Below are 24114 nucleotides of genomic sequence, written 5' to 3'. Positions count from 1 at the left end.
TCGTTGCTGAGCTGTTACAACGAGGAACGAGTCTGGAGCAAACCGACGGCGATGGACATCGGGCGCTCCACCTTGCAGCTGCGAACGGCCATATAACGGTAGTACAGGCTTTGCTAACAGCGGGGGCTGAAGTCGAACCCAGAGATCATAATGGTCATACACCCTTGGTGTATGCGGCTGAATCTGGTCATGAGGATATTGTCCGATTGCTGGTCAGCAGTGGCAGGCAGAGTAACCAGATGACGGAACAATTTGGAAGCGCACTACAACAAGCGGCAATGACTGGTAAAGTAACTATAGTCCAATTCTTGATCACGGCTGGAGCGGAGGTGAACGCTCAAGGTGGCCGCTATGGCAACGCACTATATGTGGCATCATCGGAGGGTCACGAGCAAGTAGTGCGTCTACTGATTGAGAAAGGAGCGGAGGCAAACGCTCAAGGTGGCTACTATGGTAACGCACTACAGGCGGCATCATGGAGAGGTGACGAGCAAGTGGTACATCTACTAATTAAGGAAGGAGCGGAGGTAAACGCTCAAGGTGGCGAATTTGGTAACGCACTACAGGCGGCATCATTAGGGGGTCACGAGCAAGTAGTGCGTCTACTGATTGAGAAAGGAGCGCGGAGGTAAGCCCTCCTACTCGCTCTGAGAATCTCTGAGAGAGATGAGTGAACAAAGTGCGACCCCTTGATAAGTCGAAGCTTTACTTTTCCTGCCTCCTGGTGTCGCAGTAGCTGGGGCGAGGTGGTCGCGTGTAGCTGAGAGGCGTAGACAGCCAAAGAAGCCAACGGCAGCTACCGTGTGTAGCGAATGTTTGATAATGCCTCTCGTACACCCCGTCGGCCTAGCGGTTCACAAGGATGATCTGTATCGGCTGTCAATTGAGCCTGCACGAGTTGATGAAATAATGCTACTCTTACCAAAAGAAAGCGAGATGCGGCTTAGATATGTAGAAGGTGGCCAGGGCCGTAGCAGAACATCAGACGAGCGGCTAGCAAGTGGCGGGGTTGGCACTGCTGCTGGAATTAACAGGGAGATAATGTCGTTACATACCACGGAAAGGCCTGGCTGTGATCACTACTGAAAGGTTTTGGCAGAAGAGTGATGACACAGCTATTCGATCAACGAGGTACGAGATATCGTTTTCAAGGAAAGCTAGTCGAGATCATGGTGAAGTGAGTCTAGAGTAGCGGTTGCGGCGTATATTCTCGCCCGTGACACAATCAGACAACCGAAACACACCAAGGAGAGAATGGTGCAAAGAAAACTGAAAACTTAACCCTAGAGTGAAAAGGAGATGGATAGTACATATGTCAGCTTGCCCTCAATCGGATCTGCCGCGGCAAAATCAAGGAGAATGAATGCACATGGAACTTCCTTGTCCGCCTTGGAGACACTGAGCAATCCTCCAGCTTGTTTCTCTTGACCGTGACTTGTCGCCACGTGCTTCTCGAATGTGAGTTCCTTTGGTAAGCTTGGCTTTTTCTGTAATTAAGCCCTGTCCAGAGCCCTGGGTAGACGAAAGTCAGCTTGACAAAGTACCTCGTTATGTATCCACGGCATAGAACTCAACCTAGATATATCGAATGTGGTATATCAAGGATATGGGCATTCGAGTAACGTGGCCGTGGAATCGAAGTCTCTATTTGTCCCCTGCTCGGGAGGGTTTTGATGTCGCTTTTCTATCAATCACCGTTAAGCCGGCTCCTTTGACGAGTTTTTCGCCACGTTGTCAGAACTGTGCTTGCGCGCTGTTGACCATCCTTTTTTCTTTATATACTAATCTATGATCCAAGCTTTTCTTATTTGCGATCAAGACGTTTCCCCCGAGCAAAGAACGCCGATACCAACGCGACGGCCGCGACGGCAGTGTTGGCGACGTAGGCATATCTCAAGGCACGGTAGTAAACGTGCCTGGCCGCCGACTGCACCTCGGGCGGCAGATGGTCCAACACGGCCACCGAGTGACGGATCTGATCGACCAACTCGTCCTTGTTCGGAATTCCCTCGAGCGCCGAAGGGAGTTGCTGCGCCAGAATGTTCTGCAGCAATGTCGACGACGCCGCAACGCCCCAGACCGTTCCCATGGAGCGGAACAGGTACACGGTCGAGGTGGACACGGCTTGGTCTATATGCCTGTTAGCATATCATGCCCCTCTGGCAAAGGTATCGGGCCCCAGGTCCACTTACAGCTGTGGTCAAACGCGGCTAGAAAGGTAAACAGGATCGCGGGATAGCAGATGCCCTGGCCAAAGTTGGCGGGGAATAGATAGACCATGTACTTCCACGAGGCATCCTGGTACTTGAGGGAGGCGACGAGGCCGTTTCCCACCATCATGATGAAGCAGCCCGCCCTGACGAGCTCACTGAGTCGGCCCCATCGGGACATGACGATGCCTGAAAGAACACCGCCTGCAGGAGTCGCCAGGGACGGGATCACCAGGCGCATGCCGGCCTCGGAGGGGTTGTCGCGCAGAACGACCTGGAAGAACAGGGGCGAGATGAAGAGGAACTGTTCGTCTGTCAATGCCCGCATAAAGGAAACTCGTCGAGTCCGAACTCACAGAGTAAGCAGCCATACCGACGCATACATTACTGATCTGGTTCGAGATGGCGAGAGTTCCATGTAACATGGACATGGGCATCACGGGGACGGCCTTGGTCCTGAGCTCCACCACGACGAATACGAGAATGAGAATCACACTCAAGATCATGGCGACAATGACACGAATATCGCTCCAAGGGTAGTTGTTTCCACCCATGGTCATGGCACCCAGCTGCGCCGAGAGGCCCAGGACCAAGAGGACGGCGCCCGAGAGGTCAATCTGCTCCCACTTCGACGAGAGCTTGGCCGCGCTGGAGGCCTCCGACTCCTCGTCCGTCGCCAACTTCTTGGTCGCGTGCTTCGTGATGACAAAATGACCGACGACGAACGCAAATGTCGAGACAGGCACCTGCAGGAGAAAACACCAGCGCCATCCGATATGGTCGGCAATCAGCCCGCCCAGCGACGCCCCGCAGATGGACCCAAATCCGTGCAAGACGTTCTGACAGGCCTGGTACATGCCCCGTTCCTGGAAGGGGATCATGTCCGAGTTGATGATGGTGGCCATGGTCATGAGTCCTCCACCTCCAAGCCCCGTCAGGGCTCTCATCAGATTCAGTGAGATGATGTCGGGCGCAAACCCGCACCCGAGACATCCAAGCAGAAACGTGATCGTGGCCGTGAAGAAGCAGGTTCGCCGTCCCAAGATGTCCGAGAAGCGCCCATACAGCGGCTGGAAGGCGGTGCTGGTGATCAGATACGACGTCGTCAGCCATGATATTGTATTCGCCGCGTTGAACTCGGACCCGATAACCGCGTATGTCGACGCCGTGATGGTCCCGTCAAAGCCAGAGAGAAAGACGTTTGAGAAGATGGCTGGACAGATATCAGCCTCGGATCACAAAGTATCAAAGCCCTCCTTTGTTTCCACCTTCTTACCAATTTCTATCCATATAAAACCCGGCCCAGGCGTCCATTTCTCTCGACGCCCTTTGGCACCGGCAGACTCGGCGAGGAGCGGCGTCGTCACATCCGACTCGGTGAGGATGTCGTTGATCGTGTAATGATCCTCCTCTCCCATCTCTTGCGTCGCAGTATCTCTTCTATCCATGTGACTTCACCACAAAATATCCGCGCCCGCAAGAAAGCCACAAGAGTACATTTGTCGCAAATATATGTAGGTAGGTTTGTGTTGAGCCAAATGGAGGGGATTGTGGGCCGAACAGGTAAGCATGTTCCACGTAGATTTCGATTCGACGCTGGGATAAGTTGCGGGAAGCGCAAGTCGCACAAGAGGCATCGTGTGTGGTGTGTTTTTCTCTTTCGCCACGGTGGATCAGAGGAATCCATTTGTCATTCTCGTGTGCGATTGTGAGGTGGCCATCATGGGAGATCCGCCTATACTGAACAGAGGGTTGATCAAAATCTCCCTCTCTCTCTCTCTCCCATCTGTGTGGATATGGGTCTCTTACAAGGAAGCGGAGTCCAAGTCCGTTGAAGATTTCTTGTCTCTGTGTGATTTGCCAGGATTGTTGAACAAGAAGGCGTATGGTGTGCTGTCAAGACGGACATGGACTCCGTGAAAAGGATCGACAGCACATCAAGTCAAACTCCACCTTTCGGGCTTCGTCTCCATTGTCAAGACCCGTTTCTCTTTGGACGGATCTCCCCCATCACGACATTCTTTTCTCATGGATGAACTGGTGGTGAATTGTGAGGAGCGATGTCGTGACTCGTATCTGGTTGGTGGGCAAGTAAGTAATACCTGATGTGCGATGGAGGCTGCTTTGTTCGAGAGTTTCGATATAATGGCACACACCTCTCCCCTGTCCTGTAACGATGCCTCATCGAAGAATCACATCCTCCTTCCACCCCTTATCCCCTCAACTCTTTTCAAGGGTACGTTCATTCTCCCATACTGAACCGGGATGAGCCCGACATTCGGCTTCCCAGGCGTCCGAGCCACATTGGTGGCCCTGACAACATGCCTGTCCCTCCTCCCGACCGCGACGGCCAACTGGCGGTACAAGTCGCGACCGGACCTGGCGCCGCCGACGCTGAACATCACGATCCCGGCCACCAAGGAGGTTGAGAAGGGATACCTCTTCATGGCGCCCTTTGCGGGCTACCCGGAGGGCACGCACCACGGCCCAGCCCAGGCGGCGCCGTACATCTTCACCGACACGGGCGACCTGGTCTGGTCGGGCTTCACCTACTTCTCCATCTGGGCGACAAACTTCCAGGCCGGCCGGTGGAAGGGCAAGGACATCCTCTTCTGCTTCGAGGGGAGCCACAACGGCGCGTACGGCCACGGGCACGGCCACACGACCTTTCTCGACCAGAACTACGAGACCATCCGGGAGCTGCGGGCGGGGAACCACCGTCTGACAGACAAGCACGAGTTTCACATCATCAACGAGGAGACGGCCCTGATCCAGATCTACCACCCGGTGCCGTACAACTTGACGGCGTACGGGGGAAGTGAGGAGCAGCAGTGGATTGTCGACGCCAAATTTCAAGGTTGGCTTGGAAGCAAGTTGAGCTTTCGTGCCAGGCTAACGTTGTTTGTACAGAACTTGACATTGAAACCGGTGAAGTGCTGTTCGAGTGGAGCAGTCTCGAGCATGTCGACCCCTCAGGTACGTTGTAGAATGTCACCTTGCTCCAGTACACAATATCACCCCTCGTGTTCAGGGTTCTGATTTTTGCCATGTAGAGGCCTACCTCCCCCTCAACCCCGGGCAAGCAGGAGCTGGCTACAACAGTTCCGACGCGTGGGACTACTTCCACATCAACTCGGTCGACAAGGACGACCAGGGCAACTACCTGATCTCGGCGCGCGACGCCAACGCCGTGTACAAGATCAACGGGACCAGCGGGGAGATCATCTGGCAGCTGTCGGGTAAGTCGTCGAGCTTCAAGATGGGGCCCGAGGTCGAGTTCGCGTTCCAGCACCACGCGCGGTTCCAGGGCCGCAACGAAAACGGCACGCGCGAGATCATCAGCCTGTACGACAACTCGGCGCACGGGACGGAGAACGACCACGGCCACGAGGTGCACTTTTACAACATCTCGCGCGGCAAGATCATCCAGGTCGACACCGAGACGTGGGAGGCCCGGATCGTGCAGGCCTTCCACCCGCCCGACGACCTCCTGTCCAAGTCGCAGGGCTCCACGCAGCTGCTCCCCAACGGCAACGTCCTGGTCAACTGGGGCTCCGAGGGCGCCATGACCGAGTTCAAGGCCGACGGCACCCCGATCTTCCACACGTACATGGACTCGGGCTACCTGGGTCTCGGGGTCGAGAACTACCGCGGCTTCCGGTACAACTGGACGGGGATCCCCAACGAGGCGCCCGCCATCGTCGCGCTCGAAGACCAGGGCTCCACGGAGATCTATGTCTCGTGGAACGGCGACACGCGGACCAAGCTGTGGCGCTTCTACGAAGTCTTCCGCGGCCGTCGCGCGTACATTGGCGAGGCTCCGCGCGAGAGTTTCGAGACGTCGCTGAAGCTGGATCGCGTGGGCGTCAAGACCGTCCAGGCCGAGGCGGTCGACGCGCAGGGCGAGGTTCTGGTCGATACCTCGGCGGTGAAGCCGAGCGTCAAGATCCACGAGTTCCACGGCGAGGGCCACAGCAAGGGGAGGGGGCAGGGTGGTCTTGTTCCGTGGTTGACCGTGCAGGGGGAAAAGTTCTTCAAGGGCAAGGATATGTGAGCTGAATGTTTTTTCTCGCTAAGTCGTGACCAAGAAAAAAAGGGGGGGGGACAATAGGGAAAAGAAAAACAAAAAGGCAAGTGAAATGGGAGGGGAGTGTTTCCTTTTTGTTCCTTTTCAAGCGTCGTGGGTTGAATACCTCTCAGACAACGGGAGGGCATTCGGCCACAGTAGGCCGAGTCGGTCATTGGCGGTATATCTTGGTTAGGGGGGAAGAGATGATCAAATCACTGTCTGTTTTCCCATCCAACGACTCTATTCGCTCTCTGTCCTTTCCATACCACACCATCACCATCACCGTACCAGATGCCACACCGGACCACCAACCCCCATACGACCACCCATCCTACACATCACACATCACACATCACACATCGAGTGAAATCACGCCGCACTCGATCCCGTGACTTTCCCAATAATGATCTCGGGCGTCACGTTCGTGTAGTTGGCGACGTCCTTGGCCGACGCCTCGCTCCCTTTTGTCAGGGCGTTCTTGAAGTCGTCGATGTTGTCCCACTCGATGGTCGCCGCGGCGATGTACGGCGGCGTCTGGCCGGTCAAGGAGAGCTCGGACGGGAACGACTCGACGGTCCACTTGCGCATGCCAAAGGGCCGCCAGTCGCGCTCGATCAGTTCGCCCATGTGAGTCTTGAGGTAGCTACACACCCGCGCTTTTCTCAACGAGGTCCTCTAAAGGAGAGGGGGGCCTAGGCAAATAGGAAGAAAAATGGTGAATGAAGCAGACTTACTAGTCCATGTCGAAGCGGGCGGGTTGTCCATCCTTGGTCGTCGACGGGTATGCCACCACGGTTACGATCTTGGTGCTGGCCATTTTTTTTTCCCTCGCGTTTTCTTCCTTCTCCGATGTTCACGATCTGTGAGTGACTAGGGGTGGCCGTGCGTATATATCTCACGCTGTGTCCGTATGTGCGTGTAGTGTTTGTCAGTGTCTGTACAATATACGTATGTATACCTACCTCTCTCTTTATCAAAAGAGATTCAAAGTCACGACCCCCAAGTGAACTTTACCCTCGGCTTTTTCGGTATTGTGCCTCGGACCGCAAAAACTCACTGCTCTTTTACAGCCCGGCCGGGTCAACGGGGATCGTGACTCGCGAACAATGAATAATGCGGAGGGGAAAAGAGGGAAAGAAAATGAAAGGGTGAGAAAACAGTCCTACGAGACGGACGTCATTCGCTGCCCCTTGCACAACCGCCCCTCCCCCTCCCCCTTTTTTTACCCCGGCTTCATCTCTATCTATCATTCGCATAAAGTCACTTCTTGGATATGTTTATGTATGCTAATTTCTTGATTCTTTCAATACCGCAGCTTCAATTCCGACTTCTTCGGCTTCGGTGAGAGAGAAACTGTCCCTAGATTGCCGGAACGACTAAACGGCTTCGGACTTCATAAAATTACGAGCCTCTGCCTCTCTCTGAAACCAACCCATCCCCCGCCATCGCCCGGACGGGAGACTTTACTGAGAGAGATGGAAAGATACCACCTCTCGTCTAGATGTCTTGCAGCGAATAAATCACATACGCCATGGTATGCTTCAAAAGGCCAGGCCACCTAAGGTTTCCTTTCCGAGGTCTTCGGCCGATGCCGATAACTTGGCGGGTCCAGGACTCTGGAGTTCGCCGTCCCTCATCGATCGACCGCCATCGAGGGAGCTGCTGTCGGCCCTCGCTCGTGGACAAAACTCACTCGCGCTCGGGCCGAAAGAGGAGGTATGCTGAATACAAGGACCCGAGTGCTGAGTGCTGAAGTAGGTAGTATGTAGAGGCGTATCAGTACTCACGGAATAGAAACCGGTCAAAGTTGTCCAGGTTAGACAAAGGATATAAATCGTGACCGTGTCGCTGTAAAGCCTGAGAACTGACCTTGGACCTACAGCTCGACGGTCTCAAGTAGCTCTAGAGCGCGTCTTCGGCGTCCAAGGCCGTGCGTAGGTCGTGTGTTGTGCACTGATGATGCGACTGCCATGATAAATCCGCGTCGGTCTCTGGTGCTAAACGGGTATCTAGTAAATTAATTGTTATTCAGACGCTTCCGGCAATTTCACATGGTTTCGCGAGAAGGAATGAGGGATAACAGAGTAACGAGGCTTTGAGATGCGTGAACAACAATCGATCCATCAACAGACAGCCTCGCAGCCTCGTCAAGAAAAAAACATCAGAGGGTTGATACCCCGCAGTCGAGGTCTGAGGCCCTTCCATGGCAGGTACGTTTGCCGACATAGCACTATTCCTATCTTGGAAAGGTAGGTAATCAGTCCAAGCGCAGGCACGTGGACGCACGTGGTACAGGTGAAGATAACAGCCTCCAACACAGAAATCTTAGTTACCTCTTGTCTGACCACAAAATGACAAGGTCCTCACCGCTAATAGTCTTCCTCGGAGAATGTCATTTGAAGTCGAGTTTGTCCTTTCCACCTCCACCTCCTTTCATTCTTGTCCTTCTGATACTCCCTCATCTCTTCTCGTTTACGTAGACCAGCTCAGGTCAGGCCAGACCGGAAGACCACTTGTATTCTCGTCACATTGTCTCGCCTTGCACCCACTTTATTGCGACTTACATCTAATAGGCGATAAATAACAGTTGATGCCGCTCCGAACGTCTGTCAGATCGAGCTCATGGCTCGCCCACGCGCCGATACGGGGAACTTCCCCAAAGAGCCTCACTCGATATCTTTAAAAGGTATGCCACTCTCTGGGTCAAAATCGTTGTTTTGTTATTACACAATCATCATTACTTGATCTGCGTGTTGCTAACCCTGGCCAAAATCTTCTAGTGCTGAGGTGAGTCCGTGTTTCTGTGACTGGTTACACGTTGTTGGGAAAATAGGCAATTAGGTCAATTAATGCGCATCCCCCATAGACTCTCCCGACCGTCGCTGGCACAACAACACCCTCTCCCCCGCGAAAATGACAACAAGATACCTCATACAGCCTCGTTAGCATACCCATCCAAAGCCGTCGACCAGAACTTCATTTTGTCCGCCAGCATGGGTTTGCCGCCATCCTTCGGTTCGGCTCATGTCGGCGAGACCTTCTCCTGTGCTCTCTGCGCCAACAACGAACTCCCCTCAGCACAGTCAACCAAAAGCGTTTCAGGAACAAGAATCTTGGCCGAAATGCAAACACCATCTCAAGCCGTGCCCCTAGAGCTCTATGCGGCTGATGATCTAACAGAAGACAGCTCGAGTCACTCCGGGCCCGGAAGCGCCTTGCAAAGGATCATTCGGTTCGACCTGAAGGAGGAAGGCAACCACGTGCTCGCCGTCAATGTCACCTACACCGAGACCCTATCAGGTGATGGCCAAGCCACCGGCGGGAGGGTTCGATCGTTTCGGAAATTATACCAGTTCCTCGCCCAACCATGTGTGAGCGTGCGAACCAAGACCACTGAACTGGAAGCTGTCAAAGTTTCCGACAAAGCGCATGGTCCGTATGAAAAGGCCACTTTGCTGCGCTATGTTTTAGAGGCACAACTGGAAAACGTATCAGATGCGCCGATATTACTGCAACAGACTAAACTCCAGCCGAAGCCGCCATTCAAGTCGACTTCGCTGAATTGGGATGCTGAACAGGATAACGATGTTGCCGCGGAATATCCGTCGCTCAAACCCCGAGATATTATACAAGTAGCCTTTCTGGTCGAGCAGGAACAAGGCGTCGCAGAAGGGCTGGAGGAACTCAAGGATAGTATCAAACGTGATGGCAGGGCGGTTCTGGGCCAACTTGCTATTCAATGGCGGACCGAAATGGGAGAACGAGGTTCCCTGAGCACCGGGAACCTCTTGACTCGGCGGAAAGCAGCATAAAAGCTACCTGATTTTGTGACTTGTAGGATAGCCATATTTATCTCGGAAAAGGTGTCAGGATCAATGCGTCTTGTGTCGAGTCTTCATGGGGCGTGCATGCCAAGACCGTTCATTTTACTGGTCAACATGCTGATTCTGGATCTCTTGGGAATCGTAGGCAAGCTCGGAACCTTCTCATCTTGCTTGAATAAACCTTCTTCCAGCTTCGCAGGGGTTCGGGTGACAATGGTATGATAATCACGTCCTTTTGATGCAGCGCCTAGCTCTGGCCGATCAACGCTAGCCGGTACTGCCACTATCCTCCATTGATGCTGAGATGCATCTGAAAGTAAGTCAGTGTTCATGCCCACATGAGGTGACCATGCCATAAAGCTTTTTCTGTTGAGACTGAGACTGGGAATGCTCGACCGTAAGCCGGCGCGCCGACGTTTTGCCATGATGATGGCGTCGAACAGGGATATCGAAGGACTTGATGATTTCTCTTCGCGGTCCATGATGAACTCATTCCAAGCTTGAGTCTGTTGCAGCATGCCCATGTAGGCGGCATGGTCAGGGGTCAAACTTCTCACGAAAGCGTCACTGTCAAAGGAGTAGATAGCCCCAAGCTTCTTTTTCTGTGGAGGTGCAGGCTGCAAAAATTTCCGGTAGGTGTATAACAAGCTGGCCATGCATCTCGCAAAGGCGGCACGAATCTGATCTGGGTAGAAAGCTGCAGAGCAGACTATAGATATGTTGTGGGCGCATCGATCGTGGACGACGAAACCACACCCAGAACATCTATAGTATCCATCTGGAGCCTTTTCGTCGCACAGAAGACATGTAGATGGACCATCCGCCGCTCTCCATAGCAGACAGTGACCTTCAGACCAGTGCGTACCTTCACCAGTCCGCATATGCAGTGTGTTCACCCCAGGCATAATTGTAGAGGCTGCCAGGGTCGACTGCGCGTAAGTGGAGGGTGCATACATAGACCCATTTCGATTGTCCGATAGTGTAGTGCTCGAAGATGGACTCGCACTGTGTTTCACGAATGGAAGGCTTGCTTTTCGAATCATATGACTAGACCCAGAGAAACTTCTTTTCGACACTGAATCGAAGTGACCGGATCTCTTTTCCTTGAGAGAAGTCTGAAGAGCATACCCCGAATCGGTTCGTGACGGTCCAGAACCAGGCGTCACAGGGAAGTTGGGGTTAACGGGAGATTGACTGTCGGAATCAGTGTACGTGGAGTATCTGGCGGTCGATGACGTTCTGGGACGATCAGAGCTCTTTCCTCTGGTTGGTGTAGCAGCGAGGAAAACGTTCAGCAGTGGAGACCGTCGAATGGTGTCAGTTGCGGCTTGCGGGCCGAATGTCGTAGAGCTGAGGCTCGCGAGTTTATCTAGATTTGTGGATTTGGCGACTGCGGTAAAGGTAGACTCGAGCTCTGCAGAAAAGCCATCATACGGATATGTGTCCACCGCATACGCAGGAGGCCCCGGAGTCACTCCGAAGCTTTGGTGAAGCGGTGCAGCTTGGTAAAGCAGAGACATCAACTTTCTCCGCTGTTGTTTCGGTAGGAAAGGCGGCGGTGCCGTACTATGCAATTCGTTCTTATCCAAATCGACCAAAACATAATCGTCGTCAGGTAGGTCGTACTTTTCATATTTGCGATCGATGCCGCAGATGTAAGGACAAGGCGCATCCAATGCTTGAACCAAACGTGATGGCAACACCGGTATGTAGATTCCTGTCCATTCGAAGGGCCAGATGAGTTCCAGGATGGCTTTGCTGACTAACTGTAGCATGGAGACGTGGGTTGAAAGGAGAATGACCCGGGACTCGGATAAGACGTACTCCAGAAGAAGGATAATGTTCGGAATGGTAAGAGCTCGGAATAGCGGATACAGATCGGTCGTCCTACTCCCGGGGAGCTCATTTGCCGCCTCTTTTTTTGCATACAGTTGGAGCTCTCGTATCGAAATTTGGACCTGAGTTTTGGACGACACCGGAGAGGGTGCTTCGATGCACAGAGCAGCAACGTATCTTTCCAATGGCTGCCACATGCCGACTTTCGGCGAGCTAGCCGGCACTCGCAAGACCCCTCCATCAGTCATAGGAACGACGACCGCTCGAAGCCATTGCCGCCAGAAGTTTGCCATGGACTTGTCCCTACCCAAGATACCATAAGCTCTTGGAATCCAGAAGCGAGTTTCGCCACCTGCAAGCCCTTGAATATCCGATTCTGAACTGTGTCGCAGGGGCCTGAGCATGTCAGACATGACAGCAATCTTCTCTTCCACCGCGCTGATTTCATCCTCCAAAGCCTCTCTTTCTGCTGAATCTGGTGAGAGTTGGGGTAATTGTGTTAGTAATCTAGACAATTTTGCACTTTCTGCCGTCAACCTCTCTGCAAGTGAAGTGGCCAATTCTCTCTCCGCCTCCGACATGTGAGCTTTTCGCCATTGCTCACACTTCTTTTCCAGATCGACAGCAACATCGCGATTCACGGGGATCCATATTATGACTGTGACCGCCGTAAGTCTCGAGTTATCTGCTGCTGTCATGGAGAATTCGTGCCAAGTTGACCTCGGTCTGGTCTCAGCGGCCACAATCTTGATGTCACCAGGGAAAGCAAACATGGGCACATAGTCTGGAAACGGTGCTCTACTCTGAGACTTTTCGAAAGAGCTTGGTCGAGGATATCTTTCCAGCAATACGGGTTCGAATTTTCGCATCAGAGGATACTGGTCAGGAGAGCTATGGAATGTCTCTGGGCTGGGGATGACTGAGTTGTAACTGCTCATCCTTCGAGAGGTGCGCGTCGATGTCCGTCGGGCCATGGACGGTTGACGTTTTGTGCTGGACATGTCTTTGAAAGAAAGGTGTCTGCGGATACTTCCGAAATTGCGATTGGGAACCGGGGTAGGCTCATCTTCAGCAATGATTTTCTGTGTCTTCGGTCGCGACTTGGATCGAGCCGGCTTGGACGATTCATTGGGCTGAAATGTCAAGTCCAAATAGAAAGCATCTCGGTCAGTGGCGAACTTGGTCATGGCCTTCTCGAAGTCGGCTTCTGTTATCAACGAGGACATTCGAGGATCCGAGGCAGTCGGAGCAGCCGCCCGAATGGTGAGACTACTCCGGTTACTGCGTGGCTTCGTTGCGTCTTCAAGACTCTGAATGGTCTCCTTCGCCTCGTCGGAGAGCTGCGACAATCTCTGGTAGGAGTCATGTCTGGAATGGCCAACCGAGGCTCGAGGAGACTGAAGGATGGACGACTGCTCGTCATCAACAGATGCCTCTTCTTTGATGGAAAAGTCGACGCCATTGGCGTCAATCTGATCATAAGACCATCGGGGTTGAGAGATGGCGTCTGCCAGTTGTTGGCCGTCGAGCCCGGCAATCCAGAAGTAATCCGCAAGCGGTCGAGATGATTCGGGGGTTTCTGGCGTGGATCGCATGTTTTAGTTCGAGCTTGCCATCAGATCAACCAAGTATGGGGCCTTGAGACCAGCGTCAAAGCCTTGCTGGGTCAGAAAAGGATTTAGCTATTGTCAGATAGAGTTGACTTTGCCGGTCCCAAGCTCTGATTCCAAAGGGGTGATTTAAAACTGCACGGGCATTCTTCACTACGTCAATGTTGTCCTTGCCGTGAATCTCTGGAGGCCAGAAGAGAAGGGTAAAATGCGACCTCTCTTTGACCTTGACACTGACGTTGGGAAAAGGAGCTTTAGATTTGGCGGCCAGCCGACCACAAGCCGTGGGAGAGGAAAGGAGATACAAGGGGACTGCTTGAGATGTCGAATGGAAGTTGATTATTTTTGACTCTGGAGAACCGAAGGATGCATTAAAACATGGAGATAACGACGTGTGCAGGGATCGTTTGGCTCTGGGGCAAGCGCCTCCCTGCGCCTAGGCCGAGTCGAGTGTGGAAAGGACAGCGGCCGCCACAGAGATCGACGATCGGATGGATGGTTTTGAGAGCAGGGACTAGGTACTCGTATTTGCACCAGCTAATGCGGCCAGGAAACGGTGATAGGGTTGGTTGGTGGTAGTAGTGGTGATGGTGGTGGTGACAGTGTTCGTTCCTTTGTTCGCTCGTTGATACCTGGAGGTCTAGAGGTGGGAAGCGGTGATGGAGATGATGGTGATCTGCAGCTGTCACCTTTCTGCCTCTCCCATTCGAGGATTGGGGAAAAGGGGAAGCGCCGGAAGCATGCAAGAGGAACAGAAAAAACTTTGATAGATATCTGCACGAGAGATGTTCTGGGTCTCGTCGCGTCTCTCTCTGGATTAGGTGCGTGGCGTTGAAGCAACCTGCACACACTTGTCAAGTTGGCAGCGTCTCTGGGGTGGTGCAGCGGGGTGGGTCTTGGCCTACTAGGCTCATGCATTCGGGCTAGTCTTAACTAAAACCCTCTCCTTGTCCAGTTAAAGAAAGGCTTTGGATTAAGCCTGCGCCGCCTATCTGTTTAGCCGGTTTCACCTCTTGTTAGGTCTGTTCTGCCCCTGGAGCTTACCCGTCCGCCGAGCAAGCGAGTTTTGGTGGCGTGTTGCCGTTTACTGTACTCGGGCATTTCCATCTCGGCGAGTGGTTTTCCTGCAGGGGCTTTACATTCGGTTCCAGACTTCACTTTGCATTTCATGCAGTCACTGCAGTGCCACCGCAACGGCTTGACATGATGTGGGTTGCCTCTGTCGCGTGGAGACTCGTCCATTATCCACAACTGTAAACAAAGTGCCGTTCGTGTCTACGAGTACGAATACCTGGCAGTTCATCTCCCTGCGAGAACGAGTTACGCACATGCACCAGGCGACTTCAGCAGATGACGATGCTGTAACCCGTGGACCTGTCATTGGTGAGGGACTGGATGGGATCTCGCCCGCCCTACGAGTACCTACATACGACAGCTGTTCGACCGCCTTCACACTGCACGCCGCTTCCTCCTTCCGAGCTCCCCAGCACCGTCCCCCAATTTTTCCTGCTCCCACACGAATCTCTGACGGCACGGCCTCTTCGTCCTCCGACTGTTCTTCTTCCCCCGACCACGTATAAGTAAGAGGTGGAGAATCACAGGACGAGGATCAGTGATGTCTAAATGCTGTTCCGCCAGGTGGAAAATATTGGTGGACGAGGTTCAAACCGACGTCTTTGATCTATTCTCTCGATCCACAGAACTGCTCTCTGGTGACGCCGATGGAAGCAAGGTCCAGCTTTGCATAAGCAGGGGTTTTCTTGGTTGCCTTCCTCACCACCTCCATCTTCAAGACAACCGTCTTACCCTCGCCGCCATCTTCTCCATGTCCCTGCGGTCTCTGCGCTCGAACTTTCCTAACACCGTCTTTCTTCGTCGTGTCCTTTACCCCTTGCACATCAGATCTCCCACGTCTATCCCCACGAGAATCACCAGCAGAGTCCTTCTTCAGCTGAGCCAGGAAAGTGTCGATTCTTTCGTTCAGATCAGGGAATTCCTCTCGGAGAGTCCAGTATGCGCTTTTCGCCTTGAGTCGTTTCTCCCACAATCGAACGGCAATGTGCTCAACAAGAAATGCCCTTGTCTCTTCATTTGGAGGATTGACGAGCCACAGGGCACGAACATCCTCGGAATGCACCTGCTCCGCACAGATGCGCTCCATCCGCTTGGTCGCTCGTTCCTGGAGAGTGTCGCAGCCGATCGACACCGCACATTCGCGGACAAAGAATTGGAATGAATATGGCTTGAATCTCTGACTTGGAGTTTGAGCGAAGCCAAACCCCTGGCAACTCCCAAGCATCCAGTTGAGGATGTCGCGCCATATGCCATAGCTCCCACCCGTGACAACGATCGAATCGACAATGACACTGTGAATCTCGCCACTGTTTGTCTTATTACTGGGAACAAGCTCGGCTTTCCACTTCGTTGAGAAAGCTGTTGCTATACTCTTGGGAAACTTGTCTCCCACTATTCGCAGGTTGTCGCCGTCGGTGGCGTCCTTTTCCTTGTAGAGAACCGTGATGGTCTCTGCTCGTGGGAGGCTATATTCAATCTCATTGTCAACCTGCTGTTGTGGATCTAGACATCGAAAGCTTGGCTCTTGATGAGCAGACGGGGCTTGGACGAGAACTCACTTTTTGAGCTGCGCGGCAGTCAAAGAAGCTGCTTGTGAAGCCATTGTTGTCACGGATCTGGTAGAAAGATGTCCCCAAAGCTCTCTGTGGCGTCGACCTGGAGCTTTAGACGTGCCACAAGTCGATCTCGGCCCTGTTGCGATCGTGTTGACGAGGTAAGTCTGCTGTCCGAAGGAATCCAAAATACTGATATTGTTGAACGACTTTTGGAAGACCATCAAAATACAAAATAGGGGAGACGTCAAATGAGCAGAGCTTGGACCAGAGAAATATAAGAGATCAATTTTAACAATAGGATTTCCTGTCTGTGAGGATCCAGGAGTCGACGATATTGACGGACAAGTGACGAATTGTGCCCATTCACTACTGCGGCCGCAGTCACGTCAACGCGCTTTGTTTTTCGTGTGGTTGACAAGGCTGTTTGACGCACGTGCGCTCGGACCATCCCAGCCTTGTGTAACAACCTTCAATCCGGAAGCTGCAGCGAGAGGAGGAGAATTGCCGAGAATGAACAGAGAATGTGGAAGAGAGACAGAGAGATGGAGCGCTCAACGCTCAGACGGAACACGACTTTGTCTATCTCACCGGGCACGGACAGACAGAGTTGCTGAAAAATGAGGGTGTATATATTTCGTATATACAGGTAAGTCTCAGACGTGGGCGTAGGGGAATGGGGCAACATGAGTGTTTAAAAAGGCCTTACTGCCCGTGTCACCTAGGACTAACCGATATCCGACCGACCTCCATGGCATGCATGCATGCATACATGTATGTATGGCAATGGTGATGGTGATGGTGATATCTGTGAACGCATTGTGAAACATCCCAATGGGTATCATACCTACCTACTTTACCTAACTTGGGTACTGTATTGTTCAATCGTAAAATCATGCATGCTATGGGGTACGTGTAACGTATCACGACATGACCAGGCACGCCACGCCACAGCACAGCATGATATGGTGCGGTGTGGCATGGGATGGCGCAAAGGGACAGGGTATGCAGCAGCAGCAAGCAGCAAACGCATGCATACACACGTAGGTAGCCTGACAGCCTGGCTACCTCGACAGATTTAAACATGGAAGCTGACAGCTGGAAGTAAATCCAGTGAGTTACGTTTTTGACTTCCAAAATGATAACTCGCTGTCCTATTCCCCCTCCTTCGGTCACTGCGGACTCTGCGATACCATATCATCACATCCTTTTGCCTTTCACATAGTCCCATGTCATGCCATTCCTAAGTTTTGAGCAGCTTCGGTGGCCCGGTACCGTTGTTGTTCTTTGTCGTGCTCTTCGTGCCTATCGCCGCCGGGTTACTCGTGGTACTGGTCTTTGGGGTTGGCTTTGGCCTCGCAGCCGCATTTACAGGTTTAGATGCTTTCACGCCCGTCGTCCCCGCAGATTTCTTTGTCGCTGGTGAAGTCTTAGAGGGAGTTCCGGCTGCTGCATTCGACGCCGCTGTGGGCCTTTTTGGAGTCGGCGCAGTCGTACCGACTTTATTGACGTTCGTGCTCGTGTTTGGTTTGGGCTTGGAAGGGCCGGGATTGGTGTTGGCAGTGGCATTGGTGTTGACCTTGGACTTCTGCGCAGGCGGCGGCTTGGTTGCTGAAGGAGCGGCCCCAGCAGGCTTTCTGGGAGTTCCGGCGGGGACAGAGGAAGGCGTCTGCTTGACAGGTGTCGTTTTCGCAGGGGTGTTTATGACCGAGTTCTTCTTCGGGGCAACGGGCGTGGGTTTCGAAGGTGTTGAGGACGCTGACTTTTTGGTCGCGCTTGTCGTCGAGGTAGCCGTTCCTGGTTTCTTCGTCGCCGCCACAGGGGTTGATACACCGGTGCTCGCTTTCTTGGTAGGGAGCGTGGTCGAGATTGTCTTCTGCCCATTCGTCGCCTTTGGTACACTTTGTATGGGAGGCTGTTTCTTTAGAGCACTCACGTCGAGTTTCGCTGGGGCTTTGGTCAACCCAGGCTTAGAACGCGGGTCGAGCACTGTCTTTCCTCCCGCAGAGCTTGTGGATGCAACAGCCGTGGACGCATTACTCGACAAAGTCATCACAGTCCCATACCGACTGTTCTCCTCGGCCTTCACGGCATCCCAAAAATTCCCTTTGGGGAGAGCAAGATTTCCAGATCCACTCTTCGCGAGAGGTGGCTTCGTTGCCGACGAGTTTGCCTTCTTTTCCTCTGCGGCCTTGAGGTCCTGCCAGAATGTACCTTTTGATTGTTTAGAGCTCGTCGATGTCGGGACGGATATGACGGAGCCTCGCCTACTCTGTTCTTCGGCCTCCAGAGCATTCCAAAAGGAGCCCTTTTTTGGGACATTTGAGACGACGGAGCCGTGCCTGCTATTTTCTTCTGCCTCAACCTGCTTCCAAAAATCCCCTTTGGCTGCGGTGTTGGTAGCAGGTTTCAGGGCAGTCGTACGAGAAGTGGAGGGTATTCTCCCTTGCTGTCTTTTGGCTTCTTCTTGGGCAAGTTGTTGCATGAAATTCTGTTGTCTGTCCGTAATGCTGTCCTGCACCAGCTTCTGGGGGTCTGATAAGAACGCCTGGATAAAGTCGGCTCGGTTAAGAAGCGTTTGCGCTTGGGGTGAGGTGAGGAGCTTTTGTACAGCCACTGCACCGGCTGCGAACGTCTCCTCCTGTTTCCCTGGCTCGAAAAAGGAGTCCAAAGTTAAGCCGCTCAAGGCGGATGAAGTAGATTGCACTCCTTTGCCGGCTTGTATACCAGCCCTCTTGATGTCTTCAGTGCCTGCTTGAAGGGCTTCCTTGTTGATGCTCTTCCAGAACCGCTTCGGCAGGTCGCCATAGAAGATATACAGGATCATCGCCAGGATCCCCATCGGTGCAAAGATCTGGAGAAACTCGTACCAATGACTTGCACGGATTGGGACGTCCATATGTCCGCATCCCCGAAGAATCTTTCCAGATTTATATTTCGTTGCGCCATAGTCGGCTGGGAGCTTGCCAGTCTGGTAGTACTCTTCAATCATGACATCTTTTTCCCGCCAGCGGGCTCTGAGCCATAGTTCAAATGCTCTGTCGTTGTGGAGTGGGATCTCCTTGATAGCAAATCGGCGCCAGTGCATGCTGACGGATTTTGGAGGCCGGCCTTCCAAATAGCCCGCTTTCAGGGTGAAGATATCTTGTGCGTACTGTCCACGGGGTACACCTTCATAGACTATAGTGCAATCATAGAGGTAATCCACAGTATCCTTCAGCTCCTCTAGACAAAACTGTAGACCAGTGCTTCGGGGCAGCAGGACGTGCCTTGTGTCCGGAATATTGTTCTTCTTCGCCCATTCGGCGCTTCGCGTGCGAGTACTTGGAGCAAGATTAGTCCCCTCTGGAAAAAGAAGCAGCCACATTGGATCTGTGGGCTTATTCAGTCGTTGCAATGCGCTGGCCATGTTGGGCTTGTCCTGCTCCCAATTGCGCTTCAAGAAGATGAACTGATACAGCTGCATCCCCCATCCTATTACAGGAATCTTGCGCAGCGATTCCTTGAGGATGATGTAGAGGCGACCATGCATCCCATTGCAATACGCTATCCACCACAGGTAAAGCCAATCGGTGTAGATCTGATGGTTTGCAATGAGAACAAGCCGTTCAGGAAAATCCAAAATCAGGTCTCCCTCGGTCGACTTCAAAAGTTGCCCTCGCACCGACTTGTCTCCAGAGACGATGACCTTTGTCGGCGCGAATGTCTGGGTGAGGGTCATTGTGAGCAGCCCGAAGGACTGCTTGGTAAACGCGATCCATGCATTATACCAATCCTCGTTGATCGCTCGCAACGGAGCTCCCAGAAATTGAGAGATGTTGATAGCCAAAGCTCCAGACAAAAAATAGGTTGATAGGGCTAGAGCCCTGGACGCGACAGAGAATTCGCCCTTTGAAAGGGGGACTCGATCAGGCCGCTCCGGTCTCGAGTCCAGCGAAAAGCCGGCAGCAGGCTCAAGAGCAGGTGCTCTGGATGAAGCCATTGTTATTAACTACCCGTAGTTATGGCAAGCTTTCTGTTTGTCCCTTCTCTTCCTCCTCCCGCCCATTATTGTTGGTATGTGAACAGCCACATCTGCGGACTGCCATGTGTGATGCATGCAGAATAATATTCGAAAAGGCTGGGATCGCTCTACGAACGCCACACTGACGTACAAAGGGTCCATGTTTCTTTTCAGGCCCGAGAGGATCACTGTCTGGGAGCTGTCACCCAGCCCGTGTTGACCAAGCGCCGTTGGCCAGTTCTGCTTGTGAATGTGGCGCTCGCCAGAACCCCCCGTGCCTTCTCAATCCCTAAGCGGCTGCATTTGAAGGGAGACGAACGACTGATCCGAAGATACGAACAAATGACAGAACTGCCCGCTCCCGTAGCCTTCTGGGCTCATCGCACTTTTGGGGCTGCATCAACGATCGAAGAGGGCTTTCTGAGAGAGCACCCTGGTCGGGGCGGTCCAGATTCGTATCATCCGACAAGGATTGAGTGCTGCCAGTGGAGAGAAGGAGGTGTCGAAAGCAAGGAAAAACAGGAAAAGGACCCTTGTGGCACCGGTGGCGGTGCTGCGACTCTCCAATCAAGCTGGTTGTGCGCAGCCTAAGATGACGTTTGTGTGGGAGGCACCAGGAGACTCAATTGGGTGGACTTGTCCATATCATACCTCGCATGTCCCTGTTGCCGATCGAAAGGAGGAAGCTTTGAGAGAGAAAGACATCCAAGGGATAAAATCTAACCCTTTTCTCTTGACATCACGACTCGTTCGCCCTCACGTTCAGAAATTCATGCTATTTGGTCTTGTCTGTACCCTTGACTGAGGTGCAGACGCAAGTTGACAGGTTCCAATGCCTAACGTATCATTTGATATCTTCTTTGACAAGGACTTTATCAACATCACAGCCACTCGAGGACAGACTGCTCCAAAGGCCAAACCCGAGTGGAAGGTCCGCACCGCACCCAAACTACCACCGAAGCCAGTGGTCGAGGATCCTACTGGAACTCCCAGGCCACCACCGAGACAGAAGTTGACCACCCTTCGTCAGCCAACGCACCACCAGAAGCCACGAGAAGCACTTCCTAGCGCCGACAAGCCCGAGCCCGCCGAAAGCGTCAACGGTGCCACATCTGCTGGGGAAGAGAAGCCCAAACGAAAGCCTCCGAAGCTTGGTCCCAGAAAGTCGGCCACTCCCGCTACTCCTTCTGCCACCCCAGCTGCATAAAGAATGGCAACTCAATGGGTTCTGGGAAAGGTCAGTGAGGCACTAGCGCCCACTGTCTCGAGCACGGTGGCAAGTGCTGGTGCATTTGCTGGTGGAGCAGTCAATGCTGTAGGCAACAGTATCAACGGGGTGGGGGAGTCAATCAATTCCACAATTCGAAGATATGGAGATGGGGTTAAGGATTATGGCAATGGCATCATGGATTGGACGCAGGCAGGAGGAGTTCGGGCAGCAACGGCAAGCAATCCTCTGGGTTTGAGTGCAGGGAAGACGGGGGGGAGGTTACAGGTTACCAGTCCTCAGATCTACCGGCCGCCTGCGTCGACACCTAAGACATCCCCATCGAAGAGGTTGCTGACCACGAGCAAGACGGCAGCACCTCAAAAACAGATCGAGGGAGGCACTCCAAAGAAGGCATTGCCAGCTCCAGGTCCGAAATCGACAGGGGCGTCCCACAAAGCCACTCCCGCTAAGAAGGTTGGTACCGCTCCCCTCAAGCCTGTACAGTCGGCGGCGAGGACAAGCACCCATCCCAATCCCGGAGCCATGAGGCAGCAAAAGCAAGGCAATGGTGCGAACAAAGCTGGGGGTGCAAACAAATTTCCTACCACACCAAACCCAGGCGCGATGCGGCGCAAGCCAGCAGACGACGGTGACACGAAGCAGACCGCTGCGGGTAAGAAAGCTTCGAATAAGCCCAACACGTCTTCAGCTTCGAAGCCGCCGACGACATCAACAACATCAAATCGACCAAAGGTGCAAGGCAATCCCACAGCTGCCGCCAATCCCCTCGGCCTCACCTTTTGATACGCTTTTCAGTTGCTGGTCGTTTGTTGATTCAGAGGCTGGGCATGACCTTTTCTGCATGGTTTGATCTTGACCTGGTTCGGTAAGACAATATTGGGCATCATCCAGGTAGTTCCCTTTTGTACTCGAACAAAAATCATAGCTCGGATTCCGCCGACCACAGTTCCGGGTCACTGTTTAGCAATGGAATTTGATTGATTGCAGCGTACTCGGTACTCGATACATGGCGGGTCGAATAGCCTGGGCCTAAGACTTCTCGGTTCCGTAGTCATTCCTGCGGGGTCATCCCAGATTCCCTCGGGGTCTTGGTGCTCTTCCCGTTGACACCCTAGACTGGCTTCCATCCAACCGATTCTTACTGCCGGGCGCTGTTGTCATTCACGCCTTTGCCTTGCGCCTTTCATGTCTATCGATACTTCAGTTACTTCCCGCCTAGGCAAATGATGGCGGTATTAGCCCTGCAGACAGCAGGTAGGTGGAAAAGCCAATAACTGGGAGCTGACAAAACAGACCTCACTTCAATCTTTCTATATAATCATGCAATTGACCCAAGGTACCTCTTCCGACAAAGTTGCGCAACACGTCCACTAGATACCACGCGTGTGTTCCTCTTACAGCACCCTCACCATAATGGCAGACATTGAACCATTCACCATCAGCGTCGCCGACACCGCCCTTTCGGACCTCAAGACTCGCCTTTCGCTCGCTCGCTTCCCCGACGAGCTCGAGGATGCGGCCTGGGACTATGGCACGCCGCTGGCAGACGTCCAGCGGCTGACAAGATATTGGAAGGACACATACAATTGGCGGGAGGCGGAGAAGAAGCTGAACGAGCTGCCAAACTATCGCACGACGATCCAGGTGGAGGGCGGCTTCGAGCCGTTGAAAGTACACTTCCTCCACCAGAAATCGAGCGTGGAAAATGCCATCCCGTTGCTCTTCGTGCACGGTTGGCCCGGCAGCTTTCTCGAGGCGGTCAAGATCTGGGACAAATTGCCTTCGCCGGACCCGGGGTCGGACGATCCGGCTTTCCACTTCGTGGCCATCAGCCTGCCAAACTATGGCTTCTCCGAGGCGCCCAAGAAGAAAGGCTTCGCCATCGCGCAGTACGCCGAGACGTGCAACAAGCTGATGTTGAAGCTCGGGTACAACGAGTACGTGACCCAAGGTGGCGACTGGGGATACTACATCACACGGGCCATGTCGCTGCGGTACCCTCAGCACTGCAAAGCGACACATGTCAACTTTGACCAGGGCGATGCCCCGTCATTCCTGACCCACCCCACTCTGGCCCTCCAGCACGCGGTCACGCCGTACACGGCAGCGGAAAAGGAGGGACTGAAGCGCACCGACTGGTTCTTCAAAGAGTCGTCGGGCTACCGCGCGCAGCAGGCCACGAGGCCGCAGACGCTGGGGTACGCGCTCGCCGACTCCCCCGTGGCGCTGCTGGCGTGGATCTACGAGAAACTGCGCGACTGGACCGACTCGTACCCCTGGACGGACGACGAGATCTGCACCTGGATGAGCATCTACTGGTTCTCGACCGCGGGCCCCGCCGCCACCCTGCGCATCTACTACGAGTCGACGCACGAGTGGGACAACCCGGCCACGCGGGTCACCCGCGACCGCACGCGCGAGTACATCGGCGGCGGGGTGAAGCTGGGGCTGAGCCACCAGCCCAAGGAGCTGAGGGTGTTGCCGAGCACCTGGACGCGGACGCAGGGCGACGTCGTCTTCGAGCGCACCAACCCGAGCGGCGGACACTTTTACGCCTACGAGCGACCGGAGCACCCGTTGCGGGACGTCAGGGACATGTTTGGCAAGAAAGGCGGCGCGAGGGATGTGGTCAAAGGGAAGAGCGGTTATTGACGAGCTTTTTTACAGGAGAAAATCACTAAAAGGGAGGTTGGAGGGATATCTA

The 24114-nt window shown here is 53.5% G+C and overlaps 10 protein-coding genes across 10 annotated transcripts; 5 read left to right on the top strand and 5 right to left on the bottom strand.

Moving 5' to 3' along the window:
* Positions 1 to 1804: 1804 nt before the first annotated feature.
* Z517_09534 (uncharacterized protein) lies at positions 1805 to 3628 on the bottom strand (the record flags this gene model as incomplete). The annotated part of the gene is made up of 4 exons (XM_013425442.1): positions 1805 to 2130; positions 2193 to 2514; positions 2567 to 3423; positions 3487 to 3628. 4 exons carry the CDS (start codon positions 3626 to 3628, stop codon positions 1805 to 1807), a joined length of 1647 nt encoding a protein of 548 aa, XP_013280896.1.
* Positions 3629 to 4475: 847 nt separating this feature from the next.
* Positions 4476 to 6264, top strand: Z517_09533 (uncharacterized protein; the record flags this gene model as incomplete). The annotated part of the gene is made up of 3 exons (XM_013425441.1): positions 4476 to 5067; positions 5121 to 5186; positions 5264 to 6264. The coding sequence occupies 3 exons, from the start codon at positions 4476 to 4478 to the stop codon at positions 6262 to 6264; spliced, it is 1659 nt and encodes a 552-aa protein (XP_013280895.1).
* A 384-nt stretch (positions 6265 to 6648) lies between these two features.
* Z517_09532 (uncharacterized protein) lies at positions 6649 to 7096 on the bottom strand (the record flags this gene model as incomplete). The annotated part of the gene is made up of 2 exons (XM_013425440.1): positions 6649 to 6922; positions 7014 to 7096. 2 exons carry the CDS (start codon positions 7094 to 7096, stop codon positions 6649 to 6651), a joined length of 357 nt encoding a protein of 118 aa, XP_013280894.1.
* Positions 7097 to 8901: 1805 nt separating this feature from the next.
* Positions 8902 to 10091, top strand: Z517_09531 (uncharacterized protein; the record flags this gene model as incomplete). Its single annotated transcript, XM_013425439.1, has 3 exons — positions 8902 to 8965; positions 9060 to 9066; positions 9113 to 10091. 3 exons carry the CDS (start codon positions 8902 to 8904, stop codon positions 10089 to 10091), a joined length of 1050 nt encoding a protein of 349 aa, XP_013280893.1.
* Positions 10092 to 10174: 83 nt separating this feature from the next.
* Z517_09530 (uncharacterized protein) lies at positions 10175 to 13534 on the bottom strand (the record flags this gene model as incomplete). The annotated part of the gene is made up of 1 exon (XM_013425438.1): positions 10175 to 13534. The coding sequence occupies one exon, from the start codon at positions 13532 to 13534 to the stop codon at positions 10175 to 10177; it is 3360 nt and encodes a 1119-aa protein (XP_013280892.1).
* A 1696-nt stretch (positions 13535 to 15230) lies between these two features.
* Positions 15231 to 16226, bottom strand: Z517_09529 (uncharacterized protein; the record flags this gene model as incomplete). The annotated part of the gene is made up of 2 exons (XM_013425437.1): positions 15231 to 16089; positions 16183 to 16226. 2 exons carry the CDS (start codon positions 16224 to 16226, stop codon positions 15231 to 15233), a joined length of 903 nt encoding a protein of 300 aa, XP_013280891.1.
* A 1193-nt stretch (positions 16227 to 17419) lies between these two features.
* Z517_09528 (uncharacterized protein) lies at positions 17420 to 20158 on the bottom strand (the record flags this gene model as incomplete). The annotated part of the gene is made up of 1 exon (XM_013425436.1): positions 17420 to 20158. One exon carries the CDS (start codon positions 20156 to 20158, stop codon positions 17420 to 17422), a length of 2739 nt encoding a protein of 912 aa, XP_013280890.1.
* Positions 20159 to 21011: 853 nt separating this feature from the next.
* On the top strand, positions 21012 to 21386 carry Z517_09527 (uncharacterized protein; the record flags this gene model as incomplete). Its single annotated transcript, XM_013425435.1, has 1 exon — positions 21012 to 21386. The coding sequence occupies one exon, from the start codon at positions 21012 to 21014 to the stop codon at positions 21384 to 21386; it is 375 nt and encodes a 124-aa protein (XP_013280889.1).
* A 3-nt stretch (positions 21387 to 21389) lies between these two features.
* On the top strand, positions 21390 to 22193 carry Z517_09526 (uncharacterized protein; the record flags this gene model as incomplete). Its single annotated transcript, XM_013425434.1, has 1 exon — positions 21390 to 22193. The coding sequence occupies one exon, from the start codon at positions 21390 to 21392 to the stop codon at positions 22191 to 22193; it is 804 nt and encodes a 267-aa protein (XP_013280888.1).
* Positions 22194 to 22823: 630 nt separating this feature from the next.
* Z517_09525 (uncharacterized protein) lies at positions 22824 to 24062 on the top strand (the record flags this gene model as incomplete). The annotated part of the gene is made up of 1 exon (XM_013425433.1): positions 22824 to 24062. One exon carries the CDS (start codon positions 22824 to 22826, stop codon positions 24060 to 24062), a length of 1239 nt encoding a protein of 412 aa, XP_013280887.1.
* Between the last annotated feature and the right edge of the window lie 52 nt (positions 24063 to 24114).

Source organism: Fonsecaea pedrosoi, assembly GCF_000835455.1.
Source record: "Fonsecaea pedrosoi CBS 271.37 unplaced genomic scaffold supercont1.6, whole genome shotgun sequence".
Lineage (NCBI taxonomy): Eukaryota > Fungi > Ascomycota > Eurotiomycetes > Chaetothyriales > Herpotrichiellaceae > Fonsecaea > Fonsecaea pedrosoi.
The sequence above is the reverse complement of the archived record's forward strand: the minus strand, read 5'-3'. Positions and strand labels throughout refer to the sequence as shown.